This window comes from Camarhynchus parvulus, chromosome 18 (assembly GCF_901933205.1).
Source record: "Camarhynchus parvulus chromosome 18, STF_HiC, whole genome shotgun sequence".
Classification (NCBI taxonomy): Eukaryota; Metazoa; Chordata; class Aves; order Passeriformes; family Thraupidae; genus Camarhynchus; species Camarhynchus parvulus.
The window spans coordinates 11527864-11549177 of NC_044588.1; the positions used below are offsets into that span (position 1 = coordinate 11527864).

Here is a 21314-nt window from a genome sequence, read left to right on the forward strand (position 1 = left end):
GCTCAGAAAACCTGGAAGACAGAAGTGGGGGTTCTGCCTGGTTGCTGCTGAGGTGTCTGGGGAGGAAGCTTCAGAAGAAGACAAGGCATCACATTCAATGTCATTAAGTGAAATTCTGCTGCTCATTTCAAAACTTATACTGACATTCAGTTGTACACAGTGCCAGGATTATGGTGGCAGAGGCAATGCTGGTTCATGGTGCGGGTGGATGCTTACATTCCTCTTGGTGTGGAGCTGTCAAGTTTCTTTGCCCATCCTGGATTTCCTGTGGATGTAAAACCTCATTGCATGGTTTTTGTCTGAGTCAGGTCATGGGAATGGTGCCATCCACGTGTGCAGCACCAAATGCTGCACTGCTAGAAGGGCAGCATGTGCTGGGCAACGTGTCCTGCTGCTCCACCACCCTAGGCCTGTGCAAGAGCCACCAGCATGTGCTGCATGTGGGGGACAGGCCACCAGCAAGGGGGTCGGTGACCCTGTAGGTGACACATTTCCTAGGCATGTCCTGCCATCTGCATGCAGGATGCATGCAGAATGGCTGCGCCAGAAAAGGACTATTTTGTTTTGCCCTAAAGGAAATTAATTTGGTACCATGCTGCTTCCCAAGGCTGAGGAAGCAGCCAGTAGTGATGGATAAACATGTGGGTCTGGGAGTCAGATCAGGCTGTTGTTGTTGGCAGACCCCAACTGCACCAGCAGTAGGGTTTTACAGGGACAACTCTGTGCTCTGCCACAGACCAGGGGAATCCAGGGCATCTGTCCTGAAGCTGTCTTGGATGCAGCCAGTTTTTTTTCCTGGATATGATGCTCTTAATGCTGAGCTGGAAACACCAGGGTTGGTGCTGCTGCTTGAGCTCTGTCAGGTGACAGCTACCTATTTTCATAGTAAAACTGAGTTTGGCCTCGCAAAATATTTTCAAGCATTACTGTGAGAGCCCAGAACTCATTAGGTGTCACATGTTCCTGTTTTGTAGCAAGAGAAATAATAAAACGCTCCCAAACAGTTGCTCTGCCCATGGGATAAAGAGGATTAAGTCTATATTTGTGCCACTGGTCTCATGTTACTGCTGATCCCTCCAGCCCTCAGACAGACACACAGAGACTTGTTGATTTCATCTTTGCAGCAAGAGCTTTATACAGAAGATGTACATAAGAAAATATACAATTTGATTTCTATATAGGAGGCAGAGGAGTTTTCACCCTCTTAAAGGTCATTTACACTGTTACAGAGGAATAAATAGACATATATTTATATAACTTTTCAGGATTAAAAAACATAGTTGAATTGCAACTGTGGCTTTGAAATAGCTGTGACAATAAACCATAGTCATCCTGGTGTCCTGCTAGATCCTCTGGAGCATGGGTGGGAAGGAGAGGAGGGGTGCCTGAGCCAACTGCACCATGCACACCTTCTCCTCTTGGACATCTTGGTGACCTCACAGAGTGGGAGGAAAATCCAGTCTTTAGATGGCTCCAGTTTTGGAGGGTCCCAGTACTGTTTCCCTTAAAGGATTTCTGGCCAGTTTTGGGAGATGGCTGCCTCAGGGCCACTGGCTCTTGGTCACTGCTTCACCTGTCCCCTCAGCCCTGGCCTGCAGGGATCCCCTCTGTGGGAAGGCAGGGGCATCTCTTTGCATGGGTTGAGACCAATTTTCCTTATCAAGCAGCTGGGGGAGGGGTGCTCCTACCTTCCCATTTGCTCCCTCTCCTCTGGAATGGGAGAGACAGCAACCAGCTGGTTGATCAGGGACTTGGGTTCTGTTTCTTCTGGGAAAGATGACTGTGTTTTACCAGCAGGATCTAGCTTAGCTTGTCTTAATGTGGTCATGCATAGTTTAGTTTTTAAAGAGGCCTCTTTTAAAATACGTAGGTGTCAGAAAAGATTGAGAAGGTGGATTCCGTCCTTGTGATCAGCAGAGAAGCAGGGATTCAGAGGAGGCTGCAGGTGTTCATATATATCAGAAGTGTTTCCTGACAGGTAGGAGAAGCTCAAGGAAGGACTCAGAAGTCAGTAGTTTTCTGATGGTTGAAGTGACCGGTCACCAGGACGGGCCATACTGGAGCCTGCTAGCATTAAAAAAGACAGAAGGCCACATCTTTAAGGGGATTTTTCCAGCAGAGCAGTAAACTTGTAACATTTGTCTATTTTTAAACCAGTGGATGAAGCCCATACTTGAAAGTGAAGAGTTTGGAGTCAAGGAGCTGTTACAACTTCCTGCACCAGAGGAAATGGGTTAGTCCTATCTCTGAGCTACTCTCCCAACTCTCTGTGTGACTCCTGAGGATCTTACCCAAAATGCTGATGGTCAAGGGACACTTTCTTGGCAGAGGAAGGAAGCTCAGAATGAAATTTTCAAGAGTAGCGGAGTATTTTGATGCCCTGCTTCTGAAAATCCAGGTCAGGTGTAGTCTTAGAAACTACCAAGCAGCTTTTCATCTTAAATGTAGCCAGTGCCCCAAGTCAGTCCTCATCTCTGAAGTACAGACCCCTGTATATGACAGCTGCCTGGCTCTCAAGGGGTGCATGATGAAATCAGAGGCACTTTCATAAAACTCATGTTCACCACACTGGAGTGGGTTTGTGTACCTGCATTTTGGCATGACACCTGAAGGCACTGAGCTTTGTCTCCTGCAAGACTGAAATAAATAGTTTCCTATTTCGTTAGCACTTGTAAACCTATTCGAGGGAGCTGGATGGAAAGCTCTACAGGAAAAAAAAACCAGGTATTATTGTCATGGTTTTCTTACTCTCACCATGGAGGAGTGAACTGGGATTGAGTTCAGGCAAGGAAAGAAGATTAAGAAGGGTCAGACCTGTAAATAAACTGTGTTTAAGTATGGTGGTTTAGAAAACTGAAGTTTTTCTGTGCTTAGAGCAGAACTTTTCCTGCCCTGTATGGAATGACTGGTATTTCCATCTCTAATCCATAAAACCCTCTGGCACTACAAGAGAAATAACCGCTTTAGAAAGGCACAGAGCAGCTGGCATAATCCCTGACAATTTGGTCATAAATTTCCTTTCTCTACCCTGATGTGCATATCCTTACTGAAGTGGGGATCACAAGGCCATACCATGGCACAATGCCCACCTCTTTTCATACAATGCAGTGCAGGATCACTGGACTTTCTTTAACAAATGAGAAAAGGCCCCTTCCCCAAGAGCTTACAAACTTGCAGGCTCATTCAAAATCCTCTGGAATCTGTACAAACTCCAGACCTATTTCTGGGATGGGAAAAAGTAAAATGCTTGGGGTGGAGTGATGACAGTTGTGGCTTTTTTGCTCCTCTGCAGGCTGAACTTAATACCCCTGGTAGTTTTCCAGCTGTGGAAGGTGTCTGTGTGATCAGTTTTCACAGTTGGTGTTTGCCTTGGTCGCTGTCAGCAAAAGCTCATTGCTGGAGGGGAAGGCAGCCTGGTCTCTGAATCACCTCCTGGCTCAGGACACCTTACCCAAAGAATATTTCCTATCTTGAACCTCCCTCCCCTGGGATACTCATTTGAAGGCAACAGACGTTTTTAAATACCTGACTGTCTTGGAGGGAATTGTTGTGGAAAAGGAAGTGCTGAATCAAGAGCTGCTCCTTATGAAAGATATCTACTTTCCTATGGGCTGGGCAGTCTGGGGCAAGACTTCCCAGCAATGCCCTGTCCTGGATTTCACACCAGATCTGGAGAACCTATACAGGGCAAAGGGCTGAGCATCTCCAGTTGGTTAGAAAAGTAAAGCTTGTGTGGTCCCAGCTCAGGGTAGGAGTCAGCTAAATCCACCCTTGTTTTGATATATAGTGTTTATCCCTTTTGTATAACAATTACATCTTGACTTGATATGGGGCTCTGGTGTTAGGACAGGGTGCATGTCACCATAGTGCCTGAAGCATGATTGAGGCTTAAACCCTAATACAGTGTAGGGCTTTTGGTTTTTTTCCTTATGTACAGCGATTGCTGCAAAAAGAGATAAATTTTTTCTCATGTTGCAATAGAAGCTCTGAAGATTTCAAAATTATTCTGTGTGTATTTTAAGGATCCTTAGTTCTCTATTTCATATTTATTTACATGTTTTGCCCTTAATTTCTGCCCCAGGCCTGTCTTTAGCCCTATATTTTTTTCACAGAGCTGGTTCCATCCCTGATGCTGCAGGCAGGTTCTCTGCTCTGGGAGCTCATGGAGCCAGGAGATGGTGCAGCTCTGAGCAGAGGCATCTGTGGGGGGATGGATGAGCTGCTGTAAGCCAAACCCTGGTGGCATTTGAGACTGATGCCACCAAAGGTGCTGGGGCTTCTGCTGTGACTAAAAGGGAACCATCTTACGTGTTTAATGGCGGCTCCCCTTCCTGGACCTCTTGGTGGGCAGCTTGCAGGAGCGGAGAGCCGGGGTGTCCCTGATGGGCTGTCCCCGGTGCTGGGCTGGGGTGGAGCACGTGTCCTCAGCACGGGTGCGGTTGCCTTTGAGCCACCTGTGACACAGGGAGGAAGGAAGAGAGGAGCTTGAAAAAAGGGCAAACCACGGCCATCAGAGAGCAGGGTGGGGAGAGAGCTGCCGAGTGTGACAGCAGTGTCCTGGCGCAGCTCGGGGGCCCAAGGAGGCCCCGGGGAGCGCGGGGTGCGGCGGTGCCGTACTTGCGCAGAGGTGCCAGCTGGCAGCTGCAGTGCCAGGGGTTTCGGGAGATTGTCAGCGTCTCCATTTTGTCGAAAGGGAAGTTTCGGGGCAGTTGGGTGAGCCGGTTGTTCTCCACGTGGGCGGTTTTCAGCACGGTCACGCCAGCAAACGCGTTGTCTGCAAACTGAAGCACAAAGGTTTCTGGTGAGGAACGTGGAGTTGGGGAATGGGGACTCCAAACATGGGGGCCTCTGTTCCAGACTTTGAGTGTCATAAGAGCAAGGCTGCCCAGAGAAGTTGTCAATGGGCTATCCCTGGAAGTATTCAAGGTCAGGATGGACAGTGCTTGGAGCAACCTGGTGCCCATGTCAGGGGGTTTTGGAAAGGGATGATCTTTAATGCCCCTTCCAACCCAGGCTATTCTATCATTCTGTGAAGCATGGAGAGAGCAAGAGAAGAAGCTTTGAACAGGGAGCTGGCTTGCTGGATGCTCTATACACTTGAGAGGCAGCAGGCTGGTGGGCTCATAGTTGATGGAGTCTCCTACAGGGAGAGCTACATCCCAAATCCATGTGGGATTGTCTTTGCAGCCACATCCCTAAATAAATTGAAATCTGGCAACCCTTTTTTATTTTTGAGCTATAATTCTTCATTCTAATTGAAGATATATTCTGGTATATTCCTTTCTAAGGCTGGAAATCCTCCCAAGGCCTGTTGCCTTGCCTGGAGCAACTGAAGGAGGAGTGTTTGTGGCCTCTGAAGGGGCTGTAGACTTTGGCAGTGCCTGGGGGCTCTGAGTGGAAATTTACACTTGGCATTTGAGCGATGCAGAAATACAAGCAGGTTTCCAGCACCTCAGCCTCCTCCATTTTTTCTCATTTCCAGTGGGTTTTTTTGTAAGGGATGCTGTAAAATTTGTGCTTTCTTGGTTGACAGGGAGGCTTTAAAGTAGAGCCTCCCTTAAGAAAGCTGTTAAAAAGCAAGAGAGGCCGTAGATCTGACTCTGCAGCTCTCCCCTCTCTTCCCTGAAGCCTCATCCCTGATGTTTTTCAGCCCATGGTTACTCAAGTTGGAAAGTTGTTGAAAGCAAACCCCTCAAAAGGAACTTCCATGGCAGTGATGGGTTGGGGAGGGGCTCCCTGACACAGCACAAAGCTCTTCTTGGCTATGACAAACCATTTCTTCCCCCTCTCAAAGTAGGGGAGAGCTTTCTCTAAAGGTTGGAGAGGACACTCACTAGGTCTTCCCAAAGCCCCAGGACCTGTGCTCCCATTTCTGAAAAGAACCTTGCACTTCTCATGGACCATGAGGGTGTGTTCTTGCTCTCTAAGCTGAAAAGCTTGACATAGGAAATGTACTATTTTAAGCCATGAACTTTTGTCATCTTCCAAATTAAGCATTGCTGGATGGGATTAGAGCTTAGCTAGGAGACACCCAGACTCTTGTAGCTGTTAGACAGTCAGCATTGCTGGTCTTCTCTTTCCAAAACGGAGCTGACCTCAGGAGGCTGGGCTGTGCTGATAGCGGAGCTGCTCTGAGGGATGCTGGCACGCCATGCAGAGGGGCGGGAGGGCTGGACAGTGGTGTTACTGTCTCAGCTGCTCATTCCTCTCCCAGCCCCATGAGAAGAGTTCACATCTGCTGCTAACAGCTACAGAGCTGCCTGCCAGATCGTGTCTTTGGGAAGAAAAGGGTGATTTTTATCTCTTATTTAGATGGAGGATTACTGCTGTTAAGTTATTTTACACCGAATACACAGACAGGGGTGCCTGTCTCGTGTTGAGGTACAAGGATGGTCCTGGCCTGTGCAACACAGCCCTGTGGGGTCCAGCGTGGGTCTGTGATTCTGGGGGGAAATGGGAGCTCTGTGCTGGAGCCTGAGCTCCAGCTTTTACTCAGGCTCTTCCTTTTGCTCAAATGTAATTTAGGCTGGAGTAGAATTGCGTGGGTTTACTCTTTATCAGCTCAAAAATCTTGCAGCCATGCAGGGAAGAGCTAAGGACAGCATGTTTGTGAAGGAGAAAGGGCTGCAGTAAAGATGCTGGCAGCACTTAGAGCATTCGGTGGTGATTTCCTGGATCGTGCAGCCTCCGTGATTAGATGTCTCTTAGCAGTGCAAAGTTCACACGTGGGCTGTTTGGGTATGAGACCTTTGAGGATTTGAAGGGAAAATGAGCTGGAAGCTTTCTATTTGCAAGCCCTAAAGCTGCAGAAGCCACCCCTATTGGTGCTGATCCCATAAACTGGTGTCCTGTTGGGCTGCTGTGGAGGAAAGGAGGCACTGGCTGCACAAGAGCCTTTTAAGTTCCTATCCACAGGTAGTCACTGTAAAAAAAAAAAAAAAAAGTCCTTTTTGCTGTCTAGAATTGTTAACCATTGCTTCTTGGTCAAACCAAGGATGCTTATTTCCCTGGAACACCCCAAAGTCTAATTTCTTCAACATGTAACTTGGAACTCTGATATCTCTAGCTGGTACAACATTATGCTGCAATATTTGACTGAAAGTGCCTTAGAACTGAGTCTACAGAAGTACTGTCACACAGCATCTAAGGTCTTGCCTAGTAGAGGCATTCAGGATTAAAACCATTGCCATTAACCTGAGAGGTTAATGCTCAGAGTGGTCAAGGGCTTAAATGCTGAAGTTATTACTCAACTGGTTTAGTTAGTGTTGTTCTGCACCTGGACAGGCCATTATTCCAGTTTTTGAGCTTTTTGGAATTCTATCTCCCTTTGAAAACTCTGGTTTTGTGCATTTCTTGTAGCTTTCATGTGATCTGCTCATCACTGTGAGACTGAGTTGTGAAGAAATTCTCTTTTTCATCATATCTTCCTGCATGTGGTGGGTGTTGCTTTGCAGTGCAGTCCCAGCCTGGCTCACCTGGACTCTCTTTGGGCTTCCTGGCAAAGCATCATCCCAGGGAGAACTGTTCTGTTCTGCCTGCAGCTCCCTCTCTTTCCAGCCACGTGGGATTCACCCAGGACCTCAGGCTGCATCAGGATGCTGTGCTGGGTTCTGCAGCACTGCCAGGCTTTTCAAAGGTCCTAATACAAGTGATTCCCTGAGTGTGATACTCCTGCCTGTGGATCCTGCTTTCTCACAGAAAAAGGAGGAGGTTGTTTTGCCCTTCAGGATACCTGAATGTCCCTCCTCCCCTGCAGTGGGAACAGGGCTCCTTTGTAAGATGCTGCGAGAGTTCCTTTTGAGACAGCATCAATAAACAAACCTTTCTTTGTAACGTGTCAGGTTGGGAGGCAGTGGGGAGGTGAAGGTCTGTACCCCTACCTGTCTGCAAGGCAGGGGTAAGAAACCAGGACTGTTCACAGCCCCTCCAAGGAACCTCCCTCTCCCAGTCTATAGCAGGTACCTGGGCTGAGCAAAGGAGGCAGAGCAGTTCAGCTTTGCAAGGTGGAAGTGCCGTCCACTATGAGGGACACGCTCACCTCTCATCCCTCACCTTGTGTCTGTGAATATGGAAGGTTCCTAATTGTTCTGGAGCATCCCAGATACCTTTCTCAGTGTCTGGTGTCACCTCCAGCTTGGGAGGGAATGCACTGCCTTGCATCCATCCTGAGGGCTTAATCAGCTCCAGATAATTTGGTTTTGCATAAATAACAGAGGGGTGGGGTGTGCTCTCTCATCCCTCGCTTGAGCCACGTCAGGGTGTAGTCAGTGCCTTGCTGCCTGCAGAGCCTACAGACCTGCACTTCCCCTGTCCTCTGTAAGGGAGGGTCAGCAAACCAAGGGCTTTGTAAAGGGGAAGAAAAGAGAGCCCCATGTTTCTGATCTGGAGCAAGTGGAAGGAGAAGGAACTCACCTTCTTCAGTTTCATGTTGTCCAGGTGGAGTGTCTGCAGGTATCGGCCAAAGGACTGGAAGGCGTTGTCAGGGATGACCTCAATTGGGTTATGAGAAAGCTTCAGTTCCTCCAGCACTCTCAGCTTACTCATTGCATTCACAGGGTAGCTGCTGAGCTGGTTCTTGTCCAGGTGGAGGACAGCAAGGTTTTCCACATCCTCCATGGCCCCAGGTAGGAGGTTGGTGAGGGCATTGTCGGAGAGGAAGAGCCAGCGCAGATCTTTAGCCCCGTTGAAGACCCCTGGTTTCAGCTCCTGGATTTTATTGCTGCCCAAGTGCAGGATGAAGAGGTTGACAAGAGGGGAGAGAAGACCTTTGGATAGGTCTGGGATCTTGTTCTTGTCCAGGTACAGGTAGGTGAGATCAGAGAGATCATCAAAGGCTCCTGGCTTTATGACACTGATCTGGTTGTCGGTGAGATAGAGGTAGACCAGGCTCTTGAGCCCCCGGAAGGCTCCGGTGGAGATCTCCTTGATCTGAGAGCTCTGGAGGTGCAGGGACACCAGCTTTTTCATGTCACGGAAGCCGTTGGTCGGCAGGATGGGGAAGTTGTTCTTCTGCAGGTTGAGAAGCCGTGTCTGCTCAGGCACTTTGGGGATCTTCTTCAGCCCCGCGTTGTCACAGATGACGTGCTGCAGGTCTCCGCCGTGGCAGTGGCAGCTGGGGGGACATGCCTGCATGGTGGAGACGAGACATGCCAGCAGGCTGAGGACACCGAGGAGGAAGCCTGACCCATTCATGGTCAGATCTGGAATTAAGTGTGGTGGGAAGAGAAGCAGGAGGAGGAGAGTGACGGGTGGGAGAGAGAGAGAGAGAGAGAGAGAGAGTAACTGGGTTTGCAGCATACTGAACACAGCCCTATTTATAATGTTATTAAAAAGCAAAATCCCTTCCCACAAACCACAGGCAGCAGCCAGTTGGAAACAACTGGCTTTGGGAACTTACTGCGAGCTTAACCCCTTGGCACCAGGCAGAGGAGTGTCCACAGCCCTGCCTGGCCCTGCTGCTGAGCGATGTGCAGGAGTAGTTTTCATCTCTGGAGGAAAATGGGAGGCAAATACTCAGGAAGAACCAATGTAGACCTGCTCTGTGGAGAACCTCCCTGGTCCCTGCTGAGCAGAGCCCAGATTCATCTGCAGGGGGGAAAACAGCCTGCTTTGGTTGAACAGCATAGCAGGGAGCACTGCTGAGCTCCACAGCCACCTCCTGCTGGAGCTTCCAGCAGATTCTGGGGTTCTACTTAGCCTCAGCTGGTTTGGGGAGAAGCATCGGGTCCTGTTCTCACAGAGGAAGGTTCCTGGTGGGGGGTGGGATGCCTTTTTTCACTGATTCAAGAGGAGTTTGCCTAAACAGGGATTGGAGAAGGTGGGAGTGCTTTGGGGTCATGCCAAAGGCCAACAGTGCAGCAGTTGTTCTTGTGATGCAAAATTTTGGTTGAACACTTCCAGATCTAGGCTGCATTGAAGAGCTGGCCAAGCAAGGGAGTGCAAAGACAGTCTTAATTTCTTTTCTTTCTGTGTCTTTTCTTATGAACAGTTGAGGATAATATGGTCATGGTCAGGATGCCTGGTGCCTTCCAACAAGGGGTGGGGCAGCATCAGAGCCTGCAGGGAAGTGATGGGATATAGGCTGGTGGATATGAAATGCCAGGCAGTGGTGTAGAGGTGGGTGGCAGTGCCTGTGACTCTCAAGGCAGAGCTGTGGAAAGAGAAAAGCATTGGCATTGGTAAAGAGATGGAGAAAGAGCAAAACAAAAGAATCGCTGCTGGAGATGGGAGTGGCATCTGCCTTGGTTCCTTTCTTAGGGTAGTGGTGGCAAAGGTGAATTAACACCACAAGGGATGTCCCCTGCTCTCCCAATAAAGAAGGTGAAAGCAAAGCAGTTAAAAGCCCCAGTGCCCGCTTCTGTGAGCGTGAAGAGAGAGATCCAGGGGTTGCAGGGTGGGGTTTGGAATTGGAACATTTTGAACTGATTTCCAGCCAGTTCCTGGCTGCAGCAAAGAGCTGAGAGCTGAGCATATAACTGTGAGCTTGTTGAGATTTCTGCTCCTGAGGCTGGCTGCAGAGCCCCAGTGGAGCCTGTGCAGAGGCGAGACGGGCTCAAGAAGGGGAGGAAATCCAAGGGCTGACTTAGGACACAGACTGGCTTATTCACTGAGATTTCTGGGTTTTTCCATTGTTGCAGTGAGGAATCAGCTGGCGCTGCCGAGCGTGCTCCGGACCGTGTTATGCAAACGGCCTGGCAGCCCTGCTCTGGTCAGCAGCTGTCAGTCTGAGCAGTGTTTGCACTGCAGGACTAATTTGGGGAAGAAAATAGGCTTCTGGGGTGAGAATGTGGTTCTGGTGAGTCTGTGGCCAAACAATGATGTAATATGTGGGACCGTGGTGCAAACCAGGCCATGTCAGGCTTTCAATGTTTGTCAGCTCTGAGATGTGATGCCTTGGAGCAGCTCACCTCAGCACCAAGAGCTTCTCACCTCTGGAGAGATGATCTGACCTTGAGAGCTCCATGCTCCTGCTGGAGAGACCTTCTGGTTACTGTGGGATTTAAAATTCTTTGATCAAAACAATGGTATTTTGGCTTATGCCTGGTTCAGTAGGCACCACAATGGTCATGCACGTGCTTTTCTCTCTGGAGAAGCTCTTCGAGTGCCTTGGTCAGGACCTTTGAGACAGAGAAGCAAGAGATAGATAGAACCTTCTATGTTTTCTGTCTTTGCCTCTTCAGTTTGCTGTTCCATGATTCTGAGGATGCTCCTGAGTGTGCACTGCTCATAAAGCTCAGGCAGGGAGCTGGGGGAATGATTGGAAAAGAAAAAAAATCACCTTTAAAGCATCATCTTCTATCTAATAATTGATTTTATTTTTTCTCTCTGAGCAGGTTCAACCACTTTAATTTTCACTGTAATCCTTTGATTAACAAATCCTGCAGTTATGTTACTCTGTGCAAGAGCAACTGGTGGGTGATATTTAAAACCCTGTCTGTTTCTGCTGGACTCTGAATCTGGGGACTGAATCTGTGCTCCTTTGCTGAGAGTCTGATACTTTAATTTCCCCTTGCAAAAAAAAAGTCATCTAACAGCTTACTGCTTCTGCAGAGATTTTGGCCAGTGTGGATCAGGTTGGAGCAAAAAGCTGGTGAGGGCCTTGCAAACCCCATCCATAAATACATTGTACCCATGTATATTTCTGGAACAAGACCCTTTTCAAAGGTTAAACTGCTCAAACCTAAAACCTCCTTCTCTTTCTTCCTCTCACTTTCTTGTACCTTTTTATGTTTGCTGGCTGAAACTGCATATCTAGGGGGACAGAGACACTCTCTCCCTGCAGGGATGTGTGTGCTGTGGCTGTGGACACCAGTGAAGTGTAGCTTCCTTGTGAAAATGCTGGGACATAGCTGCCACAATGCTGGTGTGACGTGGGAGGCTGTCCCTACTTCAGCACTCCTGCCAGTCCTGATCCTGAAGTATAGTTTAGGTGGATGCCAGGTTATTATTGGGGAGAAAGGTGTCTGCTCCTCAGATCCATTTCTCCAGACTCAAGTAGTGAATAAAAGGAAGTTCTTTCCCTTAGTATTTTTTGATTTCCATGCCTCGGCAAGCACATTCCTGCGGTGGGAGCTGTTTGGCATCTGCCACAGCTGGCACCTCTCCCCTGGCTCCAGGTTGTGTTTTGAGCTGCTCACTAGACAGCTCTGCTCTTCCCACACCCTTAACTGGCCAGCAAATGTCCAGCCATCCTCAAAAGCCTGCCTGGGTCCCACTCGTGGGTGGTTGGCATCTGCAGGTGACAATGGAGCAGTGTTGGTGTCCCTGTGCCGCAGTCAAGGGGAGCTGAGTCCTGGCCAGCTCCTACCTCACATGTCCCCTGGGACCAGCACTGCAAGGACATTGCAGAAGAGGCAGGATTATCCTGCCACCTCTCTTTCTTAATTGATTAACAGTTCTGCAAACATTCCTGGTGATTTGCAGATGCTGGACTCCCCTCCTCTCCTTCTTAGAGGTGTTGTGGGCTAAACAAATAAATACTGTTTTTGAAGCAGTATAAATATAGATCTGGGGTGTTTCTTTGATGTTGCAGGTCCGACCTGGTTTGATACCATACTGGAGATAGTATTTTCCATGTTTAACCTTTATTTTTATAATTATGAAAGTTCTGGCATATCAAGACAGCTCCATAGTTAAAATAGTCCATTGCTCTTTTAAGCCTGATTCTGTAGCTTTTAGGGACTCCAGATCTGGTTTCCTGTGACAGTGTAGACTTGCAATCACCTTCTTGGACTGGCACCAGTGTAGCTGGCCTTGGGGTGCAGCCCTCCTCTTTTTGGCTGAAGGTGGGGGCTCAGGCATCTTCTAGGGGTGTCCAGGAATGTCCCAGCTCTTGTGGAGCTGAGCCCCTGGCACAGGGTTGGGGGCAGGGTGGGAGAAGGTGCAAGTTCAGCAGTGTCCCATGGATTTGTCCCAAGGGCAGAGTACACTCCAGACAGTGTTTGAGGAGCTGTGGTGGATGGGCAAAGGGAAGTTCCAGGGGTTTTCTTGAGTTCCCCTCTCTTCTAGGCAGCTCCTGTCCCAGCAGTAGCATCCAGGGTTCTGAGTTCAGACCTGAATTGCCATTTTAATTTTAAATTCTTGAAGAGTCCCATCACTGCAGTTTGTAGGCTGCTTGTTGAGCTGGAGGAGGTGATGGTGGGTCTACCTCCTTTCTTCTGATGGTTTTCTTCCACTGTAGCATGGCCTCCACCCATTGATCTGTTGCCAGTTTGGCTCCCCATTGATGTCCACCCACCCTTCCCTTCTGCTGATTCCAGCAGCTGCTGGATGAGGCTCTTGGCCTCTCCTGTGAAGCTCACCCAGCCCTTACAGCCTCTCCCAGCCCTGCTGTGTCCACCCTGCAAGGCACCAGATGTTCCCTAGCATCCCACTGCTCTAGCCAGGACTCTTGTCCTGGTTTGCAGAGCCTTCTTCCCTTGTGGAGCACCACTGATCCATACAAGACTTCTGACTTTCCCGAATGTTCCCCAGCCATTAGTCCCCGCTGTTCTCAAAATGGAAAATGGGCTTCATGTGGTGACAATATTTCTGCTTGTCCTCGGCCTCCCCATCCCACCCCACCTTGTTTTGGGGAGATCTGATGAGTAGGTGGTTTCTGTAGCTGTGGAAATGGGCTGTGAGAACATTTAAAATGCCTCATGGAAATAACAAGATTCCAGACTTCCAGCCATGTGTTTGGTCGCAGCTGAGGTCTCCAAATCCATAGGGGTGTTATCTTTGCCCCTAGATTTTTGCTGAGTTTCCTTGTCCAATAGTATCCTGATACCTCCAAACCAGTGGTTTTCTACCTTCATGTGACCTTTGTACATTTCCTCTCACTTTTTAATTTTATTTTCACTTTTCCCAAGTGCATTGGCATCAGCACTAGGGAGGATGGGGTTAATTGCCCAGCAAAGACCTTTTATCACACTGTGGATAAACCAGTAACTGCCCATGTCTTTGCTGGTTGCCACTGGGCAGCACTTCTGCACTGCTGGCAGGAAGGGGGAAACACTTCCAAGCCTCAAGGCTTCTGCTTGGCCTGGAGAGAAGAGAGGCAGCTTTAACTCAAGACCACGAGGAGCAGCTTGTCCTCACTGGGCAATAACAGGAGATTCATTCCTAGTGCAGTCTCAGCCTGGGCACACTGGGTTGTCCTTTCGGTCTCCTCCTGAGGCAAAGCCGTTGCGTGCCACAGCACAGGGAAGGTGCTTTGGGCACCTAATACTTCTGGGATCTCTTTAAAGCCCCATTGAAACTGGGACTGTCTGGCAGCTCTCTTGGTGGAGAGATGTCAACAGGGTGGCCACCCTTAGAGATTTGTCCTGCAAGACTTGTTTGTTTGTGTCCTGATGTTTTTGACACAAAGATGGTACTGTTGCTGGGGAAGGAAATGAGATCTCAGTGTGACACAGGCTGGATGTGATCAGAAGTTGTTTTTTGCAGCAGCAGCAAAGTTGACCTGAAGGTTCAGGAATATTCCAATACAACTGGGGATAGTGGGATATCTCCAAAGCAAGGAGACGCATGTCCCCAGGGGACAGAAAATTTAGGGTGATCTTGGCAATGAGCAGCTGAGTGAGGGAAGGTTCTTGCTCAGTTGAGAATGATTTGGAGCTGGCTGTGATGGGAAGGGATGGGGTTGACTCAGGGGGAGATATCCAAGACAGACGCACTCGGCATAGGTTTAGGGATAATTAAATCCATCCAGCATGTTACACTGAGAGCGGGTCAAAGGGCCTCTTAGAAGTCCCTGAACACATCTCCTGGGTTGCCAGTCGGCTTTCTGTTGTTCATGATGCCCTCTTTGAAGTCTGAAAATCCCTATTATTTCACATTCAATTTGCTGCATTTTTTCTGAGGCCAATATTGTCTCCAGCAGAGCTCAATTTCTGTAGGCTTTAGTTTGGCAGTTCAAGCCCTGCCATCATCATCTTCCAGCGTGGCACTACTGGAGGGTGGTGACGAGGAGTATGAAGATGTTCCCTGAGCAGTGCTCAGGTCCAGGGTAGGGTGTCCTCCAAGGAACTCATGCCTTTCTGCAGCCCTGACCTTCTGCTCCAGTCCCACCCAGTATAACCCACTTGGGGTACTGGTGGTTAAAACCCCAGCCTTTTCATTACAGCCTTTCAGCAGCAGTTAAATGTGGAGGACACTGGGTGTTTTTATTGCTGTTGAATGCCAGGGAAAACCAAGGAGCAGAGGGCTGATGTGGCTTCTGCCAAGTTATGCAGTAAATAAGCAGCACAGTTGGGAAAAACCCAGGGTCTTCAGAGTCCCCACAGTCCCCACCAGGTCAACTTGCCTCCCAAATGTTTACTAAAGAGACTGAAGTCTGATTGTTCTTACTTTATTTTTAATTTTTAGACGCTTCCCTCTTCAGGCTGTTTTGCCTGTTCCACAGTGACCAGTATTTGAACAGCACTAGCAGGAAATGTTTGGGAAATGTGCTTTAAAAAACACAGTTCTGCTAAGATGTTCCTTTTATTCCTGGTTTATACAGAGGCTTGGGATTCACAAAGAATGAATCTCTTGTTGGTAGGAGCAAGTTAGGCAGCAGTTTGTTTTGGAGCTGTCTTTGTCATCATTGAGGGCAGGACTGATCTGGCTGTTGGGGTGTCACTTGTGGTCCTACAGTAAAAAAAGGCTTTGAGGTCAATTATATTTTGTATTCTTGTAGCTCCTCTTGAAGCCAAGGGTCCAAGCTGGAATCTTTGCCTCTGGAAAGGCTGAGCTTTGACACCATATACAGCTCCAGTGGAAATTATGGAGCTGATGCTGAAATTATTGGGTGAGGTTTTCTGGACTGAATTACACCAGATGACAAGGCTGAATGATGTTAAGTGTCCCTTTGGGTTATGAAGGCTTGGAATCTTCATGGATATCTCCAAGTTTAAATTGGTGTGTGGAGTTTCGTGGAAGTGTTGCTTCATCTGCTGCTGACAATGGACATGTTGGATGGTCCACGTGTCAGATAAGGGCTGGGAAGACAGCTGTGCTGGCACAAGGGTTTGCTCCATTGCCTGCCTCCATCCCAGGAATACAGCTGTGGATAACCATCCTAAGAGAGAAATAACATCTTGGAAATAACATCTGGAGCAACATCCTGGTATCTGGCTACAGAGTGGTGTGCTGGTGTAGGCAGGGGAAGGCAGTAATTGGGAAGCAGATGAGGGGCTGGAGGTTCAGACCTGTGTTGCCCTCTGAACCAGTTGGGAAGCCCATTTCTGAGGGTGTGAGGGTGTTTATGGGGACAAGCCACAGGCCAGGGCATCAATAGCTGGTGTTTGGGGTATAGGGCACAGTGCTAGGCATCTGGAGGAGCCTGGTGAGCCACAGAACTCACAGCATCATCCTGCCAGAGAGCTGCAGCTCCTGCATCCAATTAAACTGCTGGAGAGACCCGGAGAGGCAGCAAGGATTGACTCAGGGCTTGGCTGGGATCCTGGGACCAACACTGCAATTCATCCAGCAGAGTAAAACAAAAAAACAAAGGCACTGGGATTTTTAATAAGTGTCTAAGGTCTCGGATTTGGGTCTGGTCAGTCATTTGATCCAGCCACAGGACTTGTATTAGTGGGTGGGGGAGAAATCCAGTCTGAGCATGAGACGCTGTGGGTTTGCATCCAGCTGGGAAGTTGTCCTTGTGTCTGGGAGCAGAAGCCTATTCACAGTTGCTCCTTGGGGGCTGCCAGGCTCCAAGCAGAGCAGTTTGCACCAGATGGTCCCTGCAGCATCCTGGAGAAGTTCTCCTCCAGATTCCTGGATAAAAGCAGGCTCCAGCTTGGATTCATGCTGACCCTGGTGCAGTCAACAAGAGCATCAGCCGTTGTGCCAGACTGTGCCCAACATGAGATCCTGCAGCAGCTCCAAGCAGTGGAAAGTGCCAAGTGCTCCAGGGTTATTACACACTGTTGTACCCCATACCAGTGTTGTCTTCAGCTCATTCACAATATTTTCATCCTTGTTCACATGCTTCATCATAGTCCTTTGCAAAGCTCCACATTAATTTGGGGCAAAGTGTCTGGAGTTGGGTGAGCACCATGACCATGTAGGCACACCTGGGCATTTACTCTGAAGGAACTGACCAGATCTGGGTGCCAGGGCAATTTGGGGGTGAGAGCTGCTCATGTGTCAGTCTGGAGAACTGCAGGAGAAATGAGGAAATACCTCCCACACCAGCCCTTTCACAGCCATGCTCTCCCAGCAAAGCAGCCACCAGTGACATTACTGGGATGACGTTACTCTGAGTGGGTCAGAGACACCAGAGCAGTGCTCCAGCAGCTCCCACTGCTGAAACACAGTTCCCAAGAGCTGAAGATGTAGCAGCAATCCTAGCAATGGTGCTATTGGTGCAGCTCAGAGCTTCTCAGGGCGCCTCCTGTGCAGCTCCTGCTGCCTCAGCCTGGCCACTGAGCTGGGCATAAAGCACTGGAATTTTCCTCTGAGGAGAAGTGACCTTCAGCTGAGGTGGCTCAGAGCCTGCCATAGGGATTAGCTGTGAGGGAGGTTTAGCAGCAAGAAGCTTTTGTCCTGCTGTGAGGCTTTGGGTCTGTAAGGGCAGCTGTGCCAAGTGTTGAGCAGCCTCGTGATGCCTTACAAGGATTACAGGGGCTGATGTCTGCAAAAGGATCTGAAGCAAGCAGCCATGCTGCAGGACACACTGTTTCCCACAGAAGTCTGCTGCTGGCTCCAGGGTTTTTCCAAAGTGATGTTCTATGTTCCCTGAGTTATTGGAGATGCAAGGTGAACTCAATACCTTGACTGCAAGGGCACCAAGGCAAAGTCAATGTCTGGCAGAGATGGTACGGGACAGGGCTTGGAGAAACAAGGGTTGAAAAAGAGCGCGGTGAGCGCTCCAAGAATAGCAGTTGGGGTGTCAAAAGTACATGACACCCCAAGTGTTGTGGTTGATGGGGTCAGGAGTATTGTGAAGGAGATGAAGAAGGCCATGGCAGGCAGGTGCAGTGATGCTTTAACTCCTGTTTCTCCAAGACTCTCTGGCAGAAGTGTCTGGAGGGCCCCATCCATAGCCAGCAGAGCAGGACTTCCTGTCACCTGAGTGGCTTGGGAGAACATCCTCCTCACACCCCACTCTTGCCTGCAGTCATGACCAGCTTTGTCTTTCCTGTGTCTGAAGTCATGTGGTCCCCTTTCCCCCTGAGACACATTTCATCTCCTGTGTTTGCAGGTTGCCTATGGGACCACAGAAAACAGCCCTGTCACCTTCATGGGGTTCCCCAATGACAGCATCAAGCAGAGAACTGAGACTGTGGGATACATCTTTCCCCACACGGAGGTGACCATGACCTTTCCCACGTGCTCCAGGTGCTCTGCCAGCAGCAGACCTCACTCCATCCTCACTGTCTGGTGCTGATGTCCAACTAAGCCCTTCTTCTCTTCCAGGCAAAAATTGAGGATCCAGAAACAGGGCAATCTGTGCCTCTGAACACTCCTGGGGAGCTTCAGATCCGTGGCTACTGTGTCATGCTGGGCTACTGGAATGACCCTGCCAAGACAAGTGAAGTGATCACTGCTGAGAGGTGGTACAAGACAGGGTGAGTCTGAGAACTTCTCCCAGATGGTCCCACAGGGTGGCACTGGATGAGGATGCATGGGTGTGTATAGGAGTGCTTGGCTGGGATTTCCAGCGTAGAGAAAACTGTCACAGTTTATCCCTCTGATCTGTCTGTGACACTTAGAACTGCTTTTAGCACAGAGCCCTTGGTGCTGAGTGTCCCTGGAGAGGGGGATTGTCACTGGCCACTTGTGCTTGGAGGGATTGTAGGGGTACAGGGCAGGGCCAGGCATTTCCTCCCCCCTAAACCCTGGAGCTTGTGTGGAGGCTGCCAGTTTCTGTAACAGGAGCTCTTTGATCTCTTCCATGTGCTCAGGTGGCATCTCAGCCGTTATCCTCTGATACTACCCTGGCTGGGTGGGAGCATCAGCCATTCTTCCACCCAGCTGGGACAGGACTAGAAGGGCGTTGTCATTTCAGGGACATTGGGGTGCTGAATGAGCATGGCTACTGCAAAATTGTAGGGCGTTGCAAAGACATGATTATTCGGGGAGGAGAAAACATCTATCCGGCAGAACTTGAGCAGTTCCTCCACACCCATCCCAAGGTTGAGGAGGTCCAGGTGAGTGGAAGGAGGTGGGGTGAGTGAGAATCTGGTTTTGGGAATCTTGTACATAAAGCTTCTGGGATTGCTGCTTGGAACCTGGTTGTCTTTCCCTGTTTTCAGCATCAAATTCCATGTAATATTGGTAAGCAAGGAGGAGGGAGAGTCTCATGGGATGGAAGGGGCATGGGACATATGGATTGTGGCAATCCCCTTGTGTTCCAGGTGCATGTCTGCAAAATGCTTGTCATTCTTCAGTTTTAAACTGCCTGTCCATTTCATGACTCCCTCTGAAATTCTTACTCAGAAAGCAGTCTGGAAGGACAGTTTTTACTGATAATTGCTCAACTCTGACATCCAGAAAGACTCTTCCAACAAGCCCCTGGAGATGAGGAGTGAGACTTAGTTTCACTCCTTTGCAAGATAGCAAAGATTTCCAGGACTGAGCAGCTGCTCTGTGTCTGCTGGGATTGTTCTCCTCCAGGTTTTGTGCCAGACAAGTTTCCCCATAAATAAACTGCTTATTTAGTCAGAGTTCTGCCTGTGCCAGGCGAGCATCTCTCTTTGGAACAGTCCCAGTGCAGATGGGTTGCAAACCAGCCCTGTTTGTGTGGTTTCTAGGGCTTTATGTCACTGCTCTGGACTCAAAAGGATCAACGTGTCTCTAGCAGTTGGAGATAATGGTTCAAGGCAGAGAATGACAGTAGGATTCTTGTGGAATAGGGGGAGCAAACTTTGGAGAGAGCTCAGGCTTGGGAAGCCCATTTCCTGGTGTCACAGGCAGAGGCCCACTAAGATCTGTGATTATAAGGGTTTTAAATAATGTTGTAATTCAACCTCATCCTTCCCCTGCCATTCCATCTGGAGATGCCGAAGCACTCATGGCAGCCTACCAAGTCTCCTTGTTGTTTGTGAAACCTCTTGCCCCATTTTTTTGGAAGCAGAGGGATGATGACAGGTCTGTGTTGCATCCACAGTGCTCCAGCACCCTGTGGTATGGAGTCAGGGTACACACCATGGGCCAGCACACAGACCCTGTGGGAGGCCAGGGACATCCCCAAGGGTCACACTGTCCATCTCTCCCAACCCAGGTGGTTGGTGTGAAGGATTCAAGGATGGGAGAAGAGATCTGTGCCTGCATCCGACTGCGGGCTGGGCAGGACTGCACCAAGGAAGAGATTAAAGCTTTCTGCAAAGGGAAGGTGGGTTCCCAGTCCTCAGTCTCCTTCTGGACCAGTACACCCAGTGGCTGCTGGGGACTGGTGGATGAAAGCCCATGGATTTAGAGCACTGGGGGACCCAGCCCTGGCAGTGCCAGGCTGTTCCTCTCAGGTTGTGCAGCCCTAGTTTTTCTCTTCCCAGATCTCGCATTTCAAGATCCCACGTTATGTTGTGTTTGTGAGCCAGTACCCACTCACTGTCTCAGGCAAGGTAAGAGGGGGCTGGGGCAGGGCAGGAGCCCTGGCATTCTGTCCCAGCTCTTCTCTGAGTCTCTCTCCCTGCTCTCTGCCCTCTATTCCAGATTCAGAAATACAAGTTGAAGGAGCAGATGGAGAAGCACTTGCAGCTCTGAGACTGGGAAGGCAGAGCAAAAAGCAGGATAAATCAGCCCCATTTCAGTCAGCTCTGAGTCTGGTTTTCACCTGTGCCTTGGGCTACGCAATGGAGGTTTTCCCTGACATCAGGCTGATGGCACTTTTAGTCAATAAAACAGAGCGCCTTTTTCCCCAGTTGGGCTTGTTTCTTTGCCAACAGAAATACTGTGGTGTGAGGAAGGGATGCTCATTTGTGGAATTCTGTCCAGTTACTGAAAGACCTTATGAAGATTTAAAATTGTTGAGTGTCTGTGAGCAGCTTGGCTGCAGCCATTTCACACGAGCTGAACATATGCTGGTGGGTATTTTACCGACACTCTTAAGTCCAAATGCCCTGGACTGGCTTCCCAGGATAGGTGATGCCTTTTCTTCTTGGATGCTGTGAGACTCCTGGGTTATTTAAGAGCAACTGAACTTGAAATGAGGGGCAAGGGTTTCAGAGAATGAGACTTTGCATTGGGGCTCTCTAAAACTGGCTGGAAAAGCTCACTCTGTTCCCACACCTCCCCCAGGTGTTTCCCCAAAAAAAAAACCTTCTCCAAGGTAGACATGGCTTTGTTTATTTTGTTGTTTTGGACAAGACAGACAGTAAGGCTATTGCAGAAATACCAAAATT

General features: G+C 49.2%; 2 protein-coding genes across 5 annotated transcripts in view; one reads left to right on the top strand and one right to left on the bottom strand.

The window, feature by feature from the left end:
- ACSF2 (acyl-CoA synthetase family member 2) overlaps positions 1–20827 on the top strand; it is a 36137-nt gene extending 15310 nt beyond the window's left edge. For all 3 annotated transcript variants that reach the window (XM_030962196.1, XM_030962197.1, XM_030962198.1), the window contains 6 exons: positions 18173–18280; positions 18388–18539; positions 18980–19121; positions 20195–20305; positions 20466–20534; positions 20626–20827. In XM_030962196.1, coding sequence (XP_030818056.1) covers positions 18173–18280; positions 18388–18539; positions 18980–19121; positions 20195–20305; positions 20466–20534; positions 20626–20676 — 633 coding nt within the window. In that variant the 3' untranslated portion in view covers positions 20677–20827. The remainder of the gene's footprint in view (positions 1–18172; positions 18281–18387; positions 18540–18979; positions 19122–20194; positions 20306–20465; positions 20535–20625) is intronic.
- CHAD (chondroadherin) lies at positions 1186–9297 on the bottom strand. 2 transcript variants are annotated; one of them, XM_030962200.1, is made up of 4 exons: positions 8413–9297; positions 4618–4781; positions 4309–4454; positions 1186–2064 (listed from the first exon to the last, which is right to left on the bottom strand). In XM_030962200.1, the coding sequence occupies exons 1-3, from the start codon at positions 9295–9297 to the stop codon at positions 4313–4315; spliced, it is 1191 nt and encodes a 396-aa protein (XP_030818060.1). In that variant the 3' UTR covers positions 1186–2064; positions 4309–4312. The 2 variants fall into 2 exon arrangements, with proteins under 2 accessions (XP_030818060.1, XP_030818059.1); XM_030962199.1 differs by having other exon boundaries at positions 1186–2067.
- Positions 20828–21314: the final 487 nt, after the last annotated feature.